This window comes from Heliangelus exortis, chromosome 23 (genome assembly GCF_036169615.1).
Source record: "Heliangelus exortis chromosome 23, bHelExo1.hap1, whole genome shotgun sequence".
NCBI lineage: Eukaryota > Metazoa > Chordata > Aves > Apodiformes > Trochilidae > Heliangelus > Heliangelus exortis.
Window position 1 is genome coordinate 3,072,197 of NC_092444.1, and position 14,529 is coordinate 3,086,725.

At 52.6% G+C, this 14,529-nt stretch overlaps 1 protein-coding gene across 1 annotated transcript; it reads right to left on the bottom strand.

Annotated features, from left to right (window-relative positions):
- Positions 1-1,856: 1,856 nt before the first annotated feature.
- On the bottom strand, positions 1,857-13,039 carry ALDH4A1 (aldehyde dehydrogenase 4 family member A1). Its single transcript, XM_071767385.1, has 15 exons — positions 12,882-13,039; positions 12,105-12,198; positions 11,740-11,832; positions 11,580-11,627; positions 11,077-11,232; positions 10,438-10,587; positions 9,902-9,976; positions 6,204-6,391; positions 5,224-5,297; positions 4,545-4,741; positions 4,126-4,173; positions 3,613-3,765; positions 3,205-3,326; positions 2,229-2,347; positions 1,857-2,142 (listed from the first exon to the last, which is right to left on the bottom strand). Exons 1-15 carry the CDS (start codon positions 13,022-13,024, stop codon positions 2,030-2,032), a joined length of 1,773 nt encoding a protein of 590 aa, XP_071623486.1. The 5' UTR covers positions 13,025-13,039; the 3' UTR covers positions 1,857-2,029.
- Between the last annotated feature and the right edge of the window lie 1,490 nt (positions 13,040-14,529).

A 14,529-nucleotide genomic window follows, 5' to 3' on the forward strand; every position in this document is an offset into this window, starting at 1 on the left:
CATGGTGAATTAGGCACCTGCTCCTTTGTTCCCACCCTCATGCAATGGGAGTGCCTTATTTGCACCAGGAAATACAGAACTGTCCAGTTTATTATGCTCTTTTTTTTTTTTTTTTTTCTCTTTAGGATGTGTGTGTGGTGCAGAGGCCACCCAAAGACTGATTTTCTGGGGGGTGGAGGTGGGGGCTCTGCAGTGTGACCTTGTGTGCAATAACTGTGGCAGCCTGGGTGCCCTGGTTTGGCTGCTAAAGATGAGAGCAGAAAGGGCTTTTTTTAAGAATTAATCAATATACCCAAGGTATACAGCAGGATACAGCAGTAGGAAGGAGAGGACCTTCAGGTGAGACCCCACACTAAAGAGAAACAGAAACATCAGTTTTGGGGAGTGTCTTATTGTCCCCATCTTATCACACTGCATGCACTAAAGGTACTGAATGCACACTCAATCCAGCTCTATTTGGCAACAATTTTAAGAAATAATTCAGAAAAGAAAGGGGCTGGGTTTTGTTTTGGTGTTGGGTTTTTTTGGCATTTATTTTATTGCAAATTTTCTCCAACCAGGATTCACAGGAGCTCCTTCTTGACCTGCATGCTGAGCACCAGCTCAGGCACAGACAGGATCAATACTTAATGCTTATTACAACAATCTGAACAAGTTCCCTGGTCAATCTGCAAATCCTGATAATTGAACCAGTATTAATTGCAGGTGTTACAAATGTATAAATTTAGAAATTGGAAATGAGCCTGGAAGGATGTGGCTAAGATCCCTTTTCCTGTTTTGCATTTCAGGACCCACCCAGGGAGAAGCTGCTGACGGAGAGGCAGAGCCCAGGTGGGTGACAGCCCCCAGGTACCACCAGGGGCAGAACTGATTTAACTTCTTGCAGAGCCTCAGGGATGGGACCATGTTGGGGAGCAGCTCCCCAGGACAGGGGAGTCCTGGTCAGAGCACAACAAGCTGGGAAATTCATCTTGCTCTAATTACTGCAGAGCTCAGCTCTCCCAGCACCTCCTATTAATACTTAAGTTCCATCTAGGAAGGGCAGGAGATGCTGGAGCCACCTAAAGAGCTTATGCAGGAACTTTCCCATTATTGAAACACCTTCCCTTAAAACACCTTCCCTTAAAACCATTATTGAAACACCTTCCCTGCTTCCTTCCAGTGGACACACAGGGATCACTGGAGCAGTGGAAACAGCTGATAACAGACAGGAAGCACCAGACATCACCCAGCCTCACCCCTGGCAGTGGAAGAAAACCCCAAGGAGTTGGGGCTGCTCCACCTGCCCCTGTCTGAGCACCCAGAACACCATCCACAAGGTACCCCTGGTTTGTGGCTTCAGAGGGGTGAGAGGATTGAACTTATTTCTAAGCACACCACACCCACAGCTGCCCTCTCCCAGCACAGCACATCTCCTGCCAAGGTCTCCTCCTACATCAGAAAAGCCTTTGGGGTGTTGGAGGCTTTCTCTTGCTCTGCAATGGGTAAAATCTATCTCAGGGCTCTCCCCACATGTTGTGATCTCTGGTTTAAACCAAGGCAGCTTCCCACAGCTGGGAAGGCTGGCACGGGCAGCCCTTAACTCCCAGTGGCTGCTGCCAGTGCAGCTCATGCTCCATGGGGTACAGAGGGCCTTGGGGACAGAGCAGGGGAGGAGGTGGCTCTTTCCAGGGGACTGGGACAGCCCCTTAATGCTCCTCTCCCCTTTTAATTCCCAGACTCTCAGCCCCATCGCTGGCCCAGTTTGGATGGACACCAAAGTAGGAAAAGGGAAAAACTCCAGGTTTTTCTGCAACCACCCCTTGATTCAAGCCCTCAGCATGCTTCCAAGATGAAGAAAACCACAGGGGAATCTCTTTTCAGAGTTAACAATTTAATAACTGATTAATTTTTTAATTTTTTTTTTTTCCTTTTTAAAAATAAAACCTAATCCCGTCAGGCTGGAGAGATCAGTAGCTTGAAGTGCTTTAGGAGGCTGCAGCTGTGGGGCCACTCTGTGCCTGGAGGATGAGGAGGTGTGGGGAGGGACTCACTGCATGTAGGGGTAGCGCCAGTCCCGCAGCGGCACGTGGGTCTCCTTGATCACCTGGGGGGACGTCCAGCGCAAGAGGTAGTGAGGGCCCCCGGGTTTGTCATTGGTACCTGGGACAGCAGGGAAGGAAAGCACGGAATGGAGGACATGCCTGGAGGGGGGAATGTGTTAGGGACGAGGGTTTGTCGGGGCTCACCAGAGACACGGGAGCCCCCGAAGGGCTGCTGAGCCACCACGGCGCCCGTGGATTTGTCGTTGATGTAGAAATTGCCGGCAGCGTGGCGGAGCAGCGCCTGTGCCTCCTCGATGATTCCCCTAAGGAAGGACAGAAATGGCTGCAGCTTCTGAGGAGGACACTGCACCCTTCTGCAGTCATTAAAACTGTGCAAAAAAACCCCCAAAAAACCACAAAAAAACAAAGCACCCCGTGTCTGTGTTTCCTTGCACACATTGCAGTTACTGCACAAGGCCGTCAGTTATCTGTTTGTATTTCAAATTAATTAAATTACTCAGATTTCTGTTTTCACAGAATCACAGAGCATCAGGTCGGAAGGGACCTCAAGGATCATCAGTTCCAATCCTTCAAATATTATTGTTGATGCTGTTGTGTCAGCACCCATAGAGCTGAAACTTCAAACTTTCCAAAGTGGAGGAATCCACCCCTTCCCCTGGGAGACCATTCCAATTTTCCTCCTGTGTCCCATGGGAATCTCCCCAGGAGCAACTTTTGCCCATTGCCCTTGTCCTGTCCATTGGACTACTTTTAAGTAGGGAGTCTCCATCTGCTTTGTAGCCTTTATAGCTTCTTTGTAGTTTTGAGTTTGTTTAATTGTATTTAAGTTTTATTGTTAGAAAATGAACATGACTTAATTGAAGGTTGGTCCCTCTTAGGGTCACACAGCTCTTATCCCTCCTCCTCTTAAGAGGGTTGGGGGTGTATCCTCCTGGATGCTCCAAATGTCACCCTTGGGATAGTTTCTCACCCAAAAAAGCATTTTTGGTTTAGAAATTTTATTAGGTGCCTCCCCTTCCTTCTTCAGTGGGAGGAGGGTGGGAAATGGTTTCTCTCCTCCTCACCCAGCACAGGGCTCTGGACAGAAGCCAGGGTGATGTCTCACCCCAGGAGGGGAAAAGCATCCTGGCTGTCTGGGGATGGATTTTTTGGCACTTACTTCTCCTGGGCGAAGATCGCCCCCGTGAGGCCGTAGGGGGTGGTGGTGTCGATGAGCTCCAGCACCTCCTTGTACCGCTTCTCCGGGTAGACATACACTGTGAGGATGGGCCCAAAAATTTCCTGTACAGAAAAAAAAAAAACGAAAAAAAACCCCCAAAAAAACAACCAAACAAAAAAACCCACAAAAAAACCAAAACAAAAAAATCAAACCAAAAGAAAACAATTAAAGCACTGGGGCGGAGAGAGCCTCCAAAAAAAAGAGGTGAGTGCTTCAGCACCTGAGCTGTTAGAACTGTGACAAAAAGGAACATCCCTGCACACTCCTCATCTCCACGGGTCCCATGACAGGGACTTACATCCCATTTTCCCACCTTTCCTGCCCATTCCCCACCAGTTGCTCTCTCACCTCCTTCATGATGGGGTCCTGGGGGTCTTTGCTCTCCACGATGCAGGGCTCGACGAAGTAGCCAACACTGTCATCACAGCTGCCTCCTGCCAGGATGGTGAGGCTGGGAGACTGCTTGGCATGCTGGAGCCATTTCTTTATCCGTGCAAAAGACTGAGAAAAGGAAACCATAATTAAAAAAAAGAGAGTGGGTTCAGGGCAGGTGGTGTCTAAAAGGAGGCCTGAGAATGTCCTTTCAGGATTACACTGCTCAGGGTGCTCTGGTGGGAGCTGGAAATGAAGTCCTGAGTGCTGAACTTAAGTCTGAGATAATTTCTCAGCAAAATAACCCACTTTTCAAGAGGGGCAGTGACTGAGGCATGCAATCCTCCAGGAAGGAGCAAAGGAGGCCAGAGATAATCAGCTCTGACTGATCACTGATATTCATTATAAAAAAAACAAAAAAACACTTAACCAACACTTAATTGTGGTGTTACCTTCTACCACGAGTAGAACCAGGAGAGGGGACCTCACCTTGTCATCAATCACTGCAGAGAAAAACGTCCCAAAGTCCTGGACAGGCTGTGAGAAGGTAGAAAAGAGCCAAAGTAAGTAGAGTGTGTGCTAAAAAGCTAGCTCTGAGATGAGGAGGAGCTGAAATTCCCGGAACCACACTTCCCCCCTGCTCCAAACACACCGAGGTTTCAATTAGTCTGCAGTATTCAGCCCCTTCCACAATCCTTCCTGCAGACACTGGCTACAAGTTAATTTCTAATCACTAAAAAAAGATGAAGGGGGGGGCGGAATGGAGGGACGGAGAGGCGGTGGTGGGGAGAAGCAGTGGATGAAAAGCTGGGTTCAATAGGAATTAGTAGCCAGTTACCGCAGTCTCTAATCCCATCAACCACCCGCTGAGCCGCAAAGCCCTTCAGCAGCCCGGCAGCTCCGCTCACGTCTCCCACTTTGATCTTCCCGTGCTCCTCCAGCAGCTTCGCTTTGATCTGGGGCCACAGCGAGTCCGGGGTGTAGAGCCGGGAGCAGGCTGAGCATTTTTGGCCGCCGTACTCGAAGGCTGCGCGCAAGGTCCCGTTCACGGCGCTGACCACGTCGGCAGAGCTGTGCACCAGGTGGAAGTTCTTCCCACCACACTCTGGGGAGGGAGAAAGGAGGGAAAGGGACGAGGGAGGAGGAGTTGTCAGGGCTGTGCTGGCTCCAAACGACCCTGGTGAGGGGCTCAGCCAAGCACTCCCCCTGCCTGGCCCATGGTTCTGTGGGGGATGGGGATAGTGCCCCAATACCTGGAGCTGGAGCATGTTTACAAAAGTAATGGAAAAGAGCTCAGATCCCATAGTGTGGAGGCTCTGCAACCCCAGAAGATCACCACCTCCCACCCAAGTACCCCCTCCTCACCATCAAAGCCCACCCTGTGCAGGTGGAAGCTGCTGCCACAGGCTCCTCCGAGTACCCAACACAGAGGATGGACAGCACACAACGTGTTGCGTCACCAGGACAGGAATCCTGGCCACCACTTGAGTTGCTCCCCAAGCAGGGGAAACACTAAACCCCCCATTCCACACACATGGTGTGTGTCCCATCCCCCCCAAAAAAAAAGGTGTTGGAAGGGGCAGCCACCTCCAGCCAGGCGTGGGAAGTTGCGGTAGTGATCCAGGTTTTGGGACACCTGCTTCCAGAGCAGCCTGAAAGTCCTGGAAGAGAGAGGAGGAGCTGGTTAGTGTTCTCTGGCCTTGGCACAGGGGTGAAAATGCTTGGAAAACTTCACATGTGGGTGATGTACCCCAGCAAACCCCTGTGGCCATCCCTGAGAGAACAGATGTCCTGCAAGTGGGAAAGGAGATGCCAGTTTGAGACCCTCCCTGGTCTTGTGTTCTTTCCCTCTCCCTCCTTCCTCTCAGCCCTTACAGTGACAAAACCATTGGCTGCAAAACAATCAAAATGCTAATGACCTCTCCCGGGGGGGGGGGGGGCTCAGCCACTGAGACTGATTTATGAGCTGCCCACCTCTAAAGCAGGGTGCTCAGCAGACCATGTCTTTACACTGTGGAGCAGGGTCCCCAGGTTTGACAGCCTGTTGGGGGCTGCTGGGCCCTCAGTGTGGCCAACACACCCCCAAGTGTGGCCAACACACCCCCACATGCTGGCAGAGCACGAGTCTGCACACTCTGCCAGCACAGTGCAGCTCATCAAGCCACACACAGCACCCCTGGGTTAGGAAGGACCTTAAAGCCCCCCCAGTGCCACCCCTGCCATGGTCAGGGACACCTCCCACCAGCCCAGGGTGCTCCAAGCCCCATCCAACCTTCAGCACTGCCAGGGATGGGGCAGCCACAGCTTCTCTGGGAAACCTGGGCCAGGGGCTCAGCACCCTCACACCAAACAATTTTTCCCCATCTCCAACCTCAATCTCCCCTCTCTCTCCCAGTTCCAAGCCATTCCCCCTCATCCCATCCTTCCAGGCCCTTGTCCCAAGTCCCTCCCCAGCTTTCCTGGAGCCCCTTTAGGCACTGGAAGGTGCTCTAAGGTCTCCCCATTGCAGCCTTCTCTTCCCCAGGCTGAACACCACCCAGGAGCTCCTTTCCCCTCTCCCAACATACTGCACACTGCCGGTGAAGTTCAGCCCACAGAAGTGCTCAGAGCTTGTCACAGTGTCACCAAACATGGGCCCATCAGCTGGCACAAACTGCACAATGTTGGGAGGGAGCCCAGCTTCAAGGAGGATCTTGTAGACAGCATAGCTGGAGAGCAGGGCAGTGTCACTGGGCTTCCACAAGACCACGTTTCCCTGGAGGAGAGGAGAAAGCTCACAGGGGAAGGCTCCAGCCCAAAGATGGGGATGCAATGCAGCATTGCTGGGTCCTGCTTCATTGCTAAAGAAGCTCAGGAGAGCACAGGGACATTTATCCTTGCTGTCTGTAATTAATATTTTGGGTGTGGAAGAAGCTCCCTGCCCGGGTGGGTCTGGCTGTGCTGGCCAGGGAGGGAGGGAGGGAGGAAGGAAGAGATCACAGAATCATAGAATTGGCTGGGTTGGAAGGGACCTCAGAGATCATCAAGTCCAACCCTTGATCCACTCCCCCTGTGGTTCCCAGCCCATGGCACTGAGTGCCACATCCAGTCTCTTCTTAAATATCTCCAGGGATGGAGAATCCACTACTTCCCTGGGCAGCCCATTCCAATGTCTGATCACCCTCTCCAGAAAGAAATTCTTTCTAATGTCCAACCTAAACCTCCCCTGGCACAACTTGAGACCTCTTGTGCCCTCTTGTCTTGCTGAGAGTTGCCTGAGAAAAGAGCCCAACCCCCCCCTGGCTCCAACCTCCTTTCAGGGAGTTGGAGAGAGTGATGAGGTCTCCCCTGAGCCTCCTCTTCTCCAGCCTCAACACCCCCAGCTCCCTCAGCCCTTCCTCACAGGACTTGTGCTGGATCCCTTCACAGCCTCCTTGCTCTTCTCTGGACCTGCTCCAGGACCTCAATCTCCTTCCTGAGCTGAGGGGCCCAGAACTGGACACAGGACTCAAGCTGTGGCCTCCCCAGGGCTGAGCACAGGGGCAGAATCCCTTCCCTGGACCTGCTGGCCATGCTGTTCCTGATACAGGCCAGGATGCCATTGGCCTTCTTGGCCACCTGGGCACACTGCTGGCTCATGTTCAGCTTCCTGTCAATCCAGACTCCCAGGTCCCTCTCTGTCTGGCTGCTCTCCAACCACTCTGTGCCCAGCCTGGAGCTCCCCATGGGGTTGTTGTGGCCAAAGTGCAGGACCTGGCACTTGGCTGTGTTGAACCTCATCCCGTTGGGATCAGCCCAACTCTCCAGTCTGTCCAGGTCCCTCTGCAGAGCCCACCTGCCTTCCAGAAGGAGATGGGGATGGAGGGAGGGAGGAATGGAGGAAGGGATGGAGAGAGGGATGGAGGGATGGAGGGATGAAGGAAAGGAGGGAGGCAGGGAGCTCGGTGCCCTCCCAGCCCAAAAGGCTGTCCCACAGCAGATGGGACAGGAGCAATGGCACCTCTAGGTGATTCACACACACCTTTCACCCCAAGCAAAGGTCTGTGACTGCCCTGCTCAGCTGAAGGCACAAAGATCCTTCCCTCTCACCCCCCACGGTGGCTGTACCAGCCCTTTGCCCTCTCCCTTTTTCCCCAGGACACTCAGACATTGGAATGATCTCACAGGGGAAGTGGTGGATTCCCCCACTTTCAAAAGTTTTAAATCTCAGCTGGATGGGGTGCTGAGCCATCTCACATCAGTGATATCAGAAGGACTGGTTCAGCTGATCCTTAAGGTCCCTTCCAACTTGAGAGTCTGGGATTCTGATTCCCTTGCTGGGGACACAGAGTTTTTGCCTTCCCTTAAGAAGAGCTGTGAATCCCAAACTTGTTTTAAAACTCAGACCTATTTTATGTCTCAGGAGTCACTGGGGTCTGCACGTGCCCCATGGGTGCTTGTGCCAGCCACAGCTGTGAACTTAAACCCCACACTTGGATGAACCAGGCACAGGCAAAGAGCACAAGTGCTGGAAACCCCACAGAGTGCTCACAGGCTGCAGGGACACCCCACCCCTTTGGCTCTGTGCCACGGGGGCCCAGGGACGTCTCCTGGGTCACTGTCACACTGCTTGGTCCCCACTGCACATGACCCTGCAATGGGGTCACAGCCCTAGGGGGAGCAGGAAGGGAACTTATGGACTCTGTCTCAACCAGGCACCTGCATTCCTGGGACTTGTAGTGCAGCCAAAGCTCTTTCCTGGCCTCCTTTAATCCTCCCACTCCAAACAGAGAAAACAAAACCACACTCTAGAGAAAAAAAAAAAAAAAATCTCCAAGCAATTGGGAAATAATAAGTGGGACCAGAGGGGGAGGCAGCCCAGACACTGGGGCTCTGGTCCTGAGGAAATCCCACTCCCCACCTTGCCATGGCATTTACCACCTTCATCTCTCCAGATATTTAGGCAAGAACAATGTTTAACCCCCTGAGCAGAGCACTGTGGTGACTAAAACACTGGTGCCCTAATTAATATCCATCTAATTTGTACCATTTGATCCTAAATTGAACTCCAAGTATCACCTGCTGCTGAGGTTTTCATGTCCCCTGCTGCCATCCTGCTCCTCTTTCCCCAGGGTGAGCAGGGGGATTTCACTGCCCTGAAGCAGCCTGGTGGGAATTTAATGTTGGAAGGAGAGGGGGACACACTGCAGGATGCCCAAAACAGCTCAGAGCTGCCAGCATGGTCTTGTCCCATCCCTGCAAGGTTCAACCACTCTAGGATGCCCCAACCACCAAATTCCCCAAAGCCAAGGACTTTCCTTGGATCCTGGATCCGTCCTCAAAAAAACTTCCCAGCTCCACCTGAGCTTCACCCTCTTTTTTCCTTCTCCCCAGTGAAAAGGGAGAGGTTCAGATGCTTCACCTTAAATACAGCTGCAAATTGTGATGTCACTAAAGTAAAGCCTTGATGTTCTTCTTCAATGCAGCCCCTGCCACCTCCAGCATAGGACACTGCTGCTGGAGGGACCATCCTTGGTGCTAGGATAAAATCTGAGTATTAGTAAAGAGAATTGAGAATTAGTAAATCTGAGAATTAGTAAAGGTCTCAGACCAGTTTTGTAATTTGTTGGGGTTTTTTCATAGTTCAATAATAAATCAATTCATCCCGATCCAAATTCATCAGGCTATTGCCATTTCTCCCCAAAAACCCACCCTGCAAAGGCAGATGCTCTATGGACATGTTGGGGCGGACACATAAAAACACTATTGTCCAAAACTTTGACTTTTTGCACCATTTTTCAAGTCTGCCAGGATCTCTGGCCACCCAATTCTGTGCTAAATCCCAGGGCCATGACATGCTCATGTTCAGCCTAACACTGTACCCAGAAAGTGTCCTCCAAGAGGAACCTCAGCAATTACAAACTGATCTCCCCATTGTCCCACAGCATCCCTGACCTTCTCTCCAGCTCAAACCCCATCCAGAAGTGATGAGACACCTTGCATCAGCATAAAAACCCCAGAAGAGCAGGTTTGGGCAGTTCTTCCTCTTCCAACACTTTCCCCATCACATCTGACCACCAGTGGACAGGTCTAAGCCACCAGAATGCTTAATTGTAATCAAAGACATCCGAGTCTAATTGCAAGGCAGCTGACTGAACTCAAGGGGACCAGAAGCAGAGCACCAGGTGTGTCCTATTGAACCAGAGAGGCTGAATTTTCTCCTTGTGGATCCTAAACCAGGCAAATGGCAGCCTCAGAGAGAGTGGGTTCCCTTCCCAGCCTCCTCCCACCCCACCACACCACTCACCATCAATGCTGGAGCCCCTGCCAGGTTGCCACCAATTGCTGTGAAGTTGAAAGGAGACACAGCTGCCACGAAACCCTGCAAAGGGGGAGGGGGTGGGCGCTGTTAAATCATAGAATCGTGGAAGACGTTGGGTTGCAGGGACCTTAAATCCCATCCAGGGACACCTCCCACCAGCCCAGTGTGCTCCAAGCCCCATCCAACTTTCAGCACTGCCAGGGATGGGGCAGCCACAGCTTCTCTGGGAAACCTGGGCCAGGGGCTCAGCACCCTCACCCCAAACAATTTCTTCCCCATCTCCAACCTCAATCTCCCCTCTCTCTCCCAGTTCCAAGCCATTCCCCCTCATCCCATCCTTCCAGGCCCTTGTCCCAAGTCCCTCCCCAGCTTTCCTGGAGCCCCTTTAGGCACTGGAAGGTGCTCTAAGGTCTCCCCATTGCAGCCTTCTCTTCTCCATCTTCTTCCACCAACCAGGAAACCACAGCTGAGGGGTAAAACCAAAAAGGGAGCACGGGGACAGCCCCAGGCCTTCTCCTCACCTCCAGCCCCCGGTAGACCATGCTGTTGGTGCTGATGTCCAGGCTGAGGGGCTGGCTCTGCTCCAGCTCCAGGGCATACTTGGCATTGAATCTGAAGAAGTCGATCAGCTCCGCAGCAGCATCGATCTCTGCCTGGATGACAGTTTTGCCCTGTGTTGGGAGAAGTCACCTCAAATAAAAGCTGTGTGTGTGGAGTGCGTAATGCAGCAGCCCTGAGGTGAGGAGCATCTCTCTCACACACCACATGCTGGCTTCCCAAAGGAATGGCCTCCTACAAGCCCCCATCCCACCACCTCTCCTCTCAGCTGGGGGATGTCACATCTACCCCAGGTGTCCCCACAGCCCCCCAGTGCCTCCCCTGGGACAGCCAGGGCAATTCCCTGACAATTGCACCCATCAAATCAGTTGATCCTGTTCCCAGAAAGTATGAGGGCTGCCAGGTTTGCCTCCCTTCTTCTCAGCAAAGAGGCAAGGACTGGATTTAGGATCAGCCTGTGTCCCCTCACAGCCCACCTACAAGCACTTCTAACATCACAGCCATTCCCCATGCCAAGAAATACCCTGGCAGCTCTTCCTGCTCCCTAAATTGCCTCCTGTTCACCCCAGCTATCTGCTGGGTCAATCCTGTACCTCTCTTACCTGCCCAATCATGGTTTTAGCCAGCACTTCTGCTCTCCTTGGGCCACTCAGCATGTCAGCTGCCTTCAAGAAGATCTGAGCTCTGTCCTGGACAGGTTTCAGGTCCCATTCCTTCCTGGCTGCCAAGGCAGCATTAATGGCTTTGTTAATGAGCTCCTATAGAAATGAAAAGACAGTTAAGGAGGAAGCCACCACCTCTCCAGCACCAGGCTGGAAGAAAAGGCCCCCAGGCACAAACCACAGCACTCACCTTCCCATTACAACCCCACATTTGCAGTTCTTGGTGCCAGTTTGCTGCAGGACACCTGGAAACTGGAAAGCCACCACCCACCCCCAGAACCTCCCTGCTCAGAACCTGAGCATCAATTTGTGTTTCATGCAGATTTCTCACCAGCAATCATACAACAAACTTTACAACCTTGCTGGCTAAACCCAGGCAAAATGCTGCTGCTTCCTCCCCCAAAATAATGAAAGGAAGAGGGAGGGCAGTGAGGTGTGCTCACCTTGTCAGCATAGCAGAACTTGGCCACCTGGTGTGCATGATTAAATGGCTGAAAAGAGAAGAAAAACCTCACAGTTATCAGTTGGGCAAACCTGTCTCCTGTCCGGGACATCCCCCTGCTCTGTTTTCACTTAAAAAGAAGGCTTTTCCCCCAAACTTACCGACAGCTGGTACCTCAATGTGGATGTCCACACCTCCTCTCCCCCAACCACACATGGGATGGCTTCAGTCTTGCCCTTCAAGTCTGCGAGTGCCTAAAGGAGAGGAGAGCACCGTGGTGGGCACACCAGACCTCCCCCAGACACCCCCTCCCCTCCATCCTTCCTCCCACCTGTCCCACCAGCAAAGGAATCCCAGGATCACGCTTCCTTGGGTCCCCTGGGCTGGAGGGATGGGGACAGGAGCCACAACTCCAACTATCCCCAGAGTGAAGGAGCTGGGCTGGGCAGGACAGGCTGTCCCCCCCACTCCAGGTGTTGCTGTAGGACCTTAAAGCCCCCCAAGAGCCCCATCCCCTGGGTGGTACCTTCTGAAGTGCTGCTCGCTCGGGGCTCCCCGGCTTATACTCGAGGATGGGTTCGTTGGTGACCTGGAGGGCTGAGCGGTGCTGCCACCTCCTCCTGGGAGCAGAGCAGAAGCACTGAAACCCCCAAACCCCAAACTCCACGCGTTCTATCCCGGCACCGCGACATCGCACCCTGGCTCCAACCCCCTGGATAACCGGGACGGAACCAGAAGCCGAGCCTGGACGTGGCTCCCACCTCTTCACTCTCACCGAGGTGTTGTTAGAAAAGGGAATTTCTAAAGCAGGGCAAGTTCGAATCGATCGGGTTTGTCCCCACGCCCCCGGCAAAGTCCACGCGGGGGGGAGCTCTGCCGGCTGCACCCCGGCAGATCCGGGATACACATTTACTAATTAAACTGCCCAGGCGCGATATTCCCTCAAAAAAATGGGGAGAAAAAAAAAAAACAAAAAAACAAGGGACAAGCACAGATAAGGAAAGGGAAGGAGAGACGGCGCTTGGCAGCGGGGAAGGTGCCGAGGGAGGACGGGGAGGGCTGAGCCAGCGGAAGCAAAAAAAGGCGAGGGACAGCAAGGGGGGCCGGGGACCCGCAAGAAGAGGGGGGTGCGGGGTGTTTGGGGGTTCGGTGGAGTCTGGGGTGCGGGGTTATGGGTGAGGTTTGGGGTGCGGGGTGCTGGCAGAGTTGGGCTGTATCTCCCCAGGGCTCAGGGTGGGGCCGTGATCCCCACAAATGTCCCTGAGAAGGGCCTGGACACCCCCTCTCCCCTCCCCGCACTCACCCGCCGTCCCGCAGCACCCGCCACATCCCGGCCCCGCCGCACTGCGCGGCCGCGTCCAAGCCGCGGCGGGGGTGCGGAGGGGTTGGACGGGGAGGGTGGGAGGGGGGGGGCGTGTGGACGGGCGGGGGCTGAGACAAAACCATCACTTTCCCGAATTTCAGAAAATAAAACAAACGAGGAAAAGCGCGGGGAGAGCTCCCAAGGGGGGATCCCCACCCGCACGCTCTCCCTGTGAGGAGGGTTGCGGGGGGTGTGTCCACCCCACTCCCCGTGGGTGGCACTGGGGTGTCCCCTCCTTACCCCACCCCCCCGCGCTGTGGCGATGGTTCCGCCCGGAGGCGGCACGCGGGAAGGGGCGGGGCTGCTCCACACAATTAAACGTTGAGTGATGCAAATTAATGAATTAATGAATGAGCGAGCTCGTAACAACAGGGCGGCCCCGGGAGCGGGAGAAGAAAAGCTGAGGGAGGGGGGTGAGAGGGGGTGTCCTGCCCTTTGAGGAGACAAGAATTGAAAATCAAGAGGGTTTGAACCCAAAATGGAACCCAGGGAAAAGGAGACTACAGTAGAGCAGCGAGTCTGCCCAGCAGCTTGCTGCTGTTTTTGATGAGAAATATTAAAACTGCAAAATACGGACTTTTGAGATTTTCTAAGCCACAGAATGAGCAGATTTGGTTTGATTGCCACAAAAGAGGCTCAGTTTCCAAAGTTTTATGATTCCCCTCCCTTAGGAAATGGTTTTTAGTCTGTATTGGACAATAAATCCATGGGGAGAGAAGGAAGCTGGGTCAGGGGTTAATTTTATTTCTATGATTTCTTTAAAAGTGGCACCTGTTAGACTTATTTTTTTTAAGGGCACCTGGAGGGTTTTGGGACCCTCAACTCACTTGGGCCAGAGGAAAGTGTCCCCGTCCCCTTCCCCTCCAGCTCCCCATTCCCAAGCAGCTTTTGCTTTAAAAGTGTTTTCCACTTCCCCAAAAAATTAACACAGACAAAGAGGAACCAGGAGTTTGGTATTTATTTTATAGTGGTTTTTGTTGGTTTTTGTTTTTTTCCCTCATCACCAGAGAAGGACTTTAACCCGTTTTCATCACCAAGCCCCTGCTCACCCTGGAGATGGGATCCAGGACTGAGTGTGAAGGATGAACCAGCCCAGAGGGGCTGAGGACGGATGGAAGCAGAGCTGGAAGTGAGGTTGGTTTTGGCACTAAAAAAAAAAAAAAAAAAAAAAAAAAGAAAAAAAAGGTAAAACGGAGCCAAATCTGCTGGGACTTGGGGTGCGAGTGATTCTGGCTCTCACTGTGGGTGGTTCTGGGTGCTTTTGGTGAAGTGGATTAAATTCCTGAAGCCCCAGATGGTCCCCAATCCAGCACCAGTGAGAGCATTTCTCTCCCCTTGCAAATAGGACACAGGAAAATCAATTTGCATCCTGACTCCAGAGCAAGCTTGGGAGCTGGTTCATCCTTTGTCCTTCCCTCACCAGAGCTCAAATAGCATCATCAGTTCAGTCTTTTTCTTGAAAAGAAGCTAATATACAGAATATAAAGCACAATATTTACAACAGGACAGTAAACAGGTTGATTTCCACTCTGATCAGTAGTCTGTTTCCGTGTGTATAAAAGAAATTCTTAATGTGACCTAAAGAGGA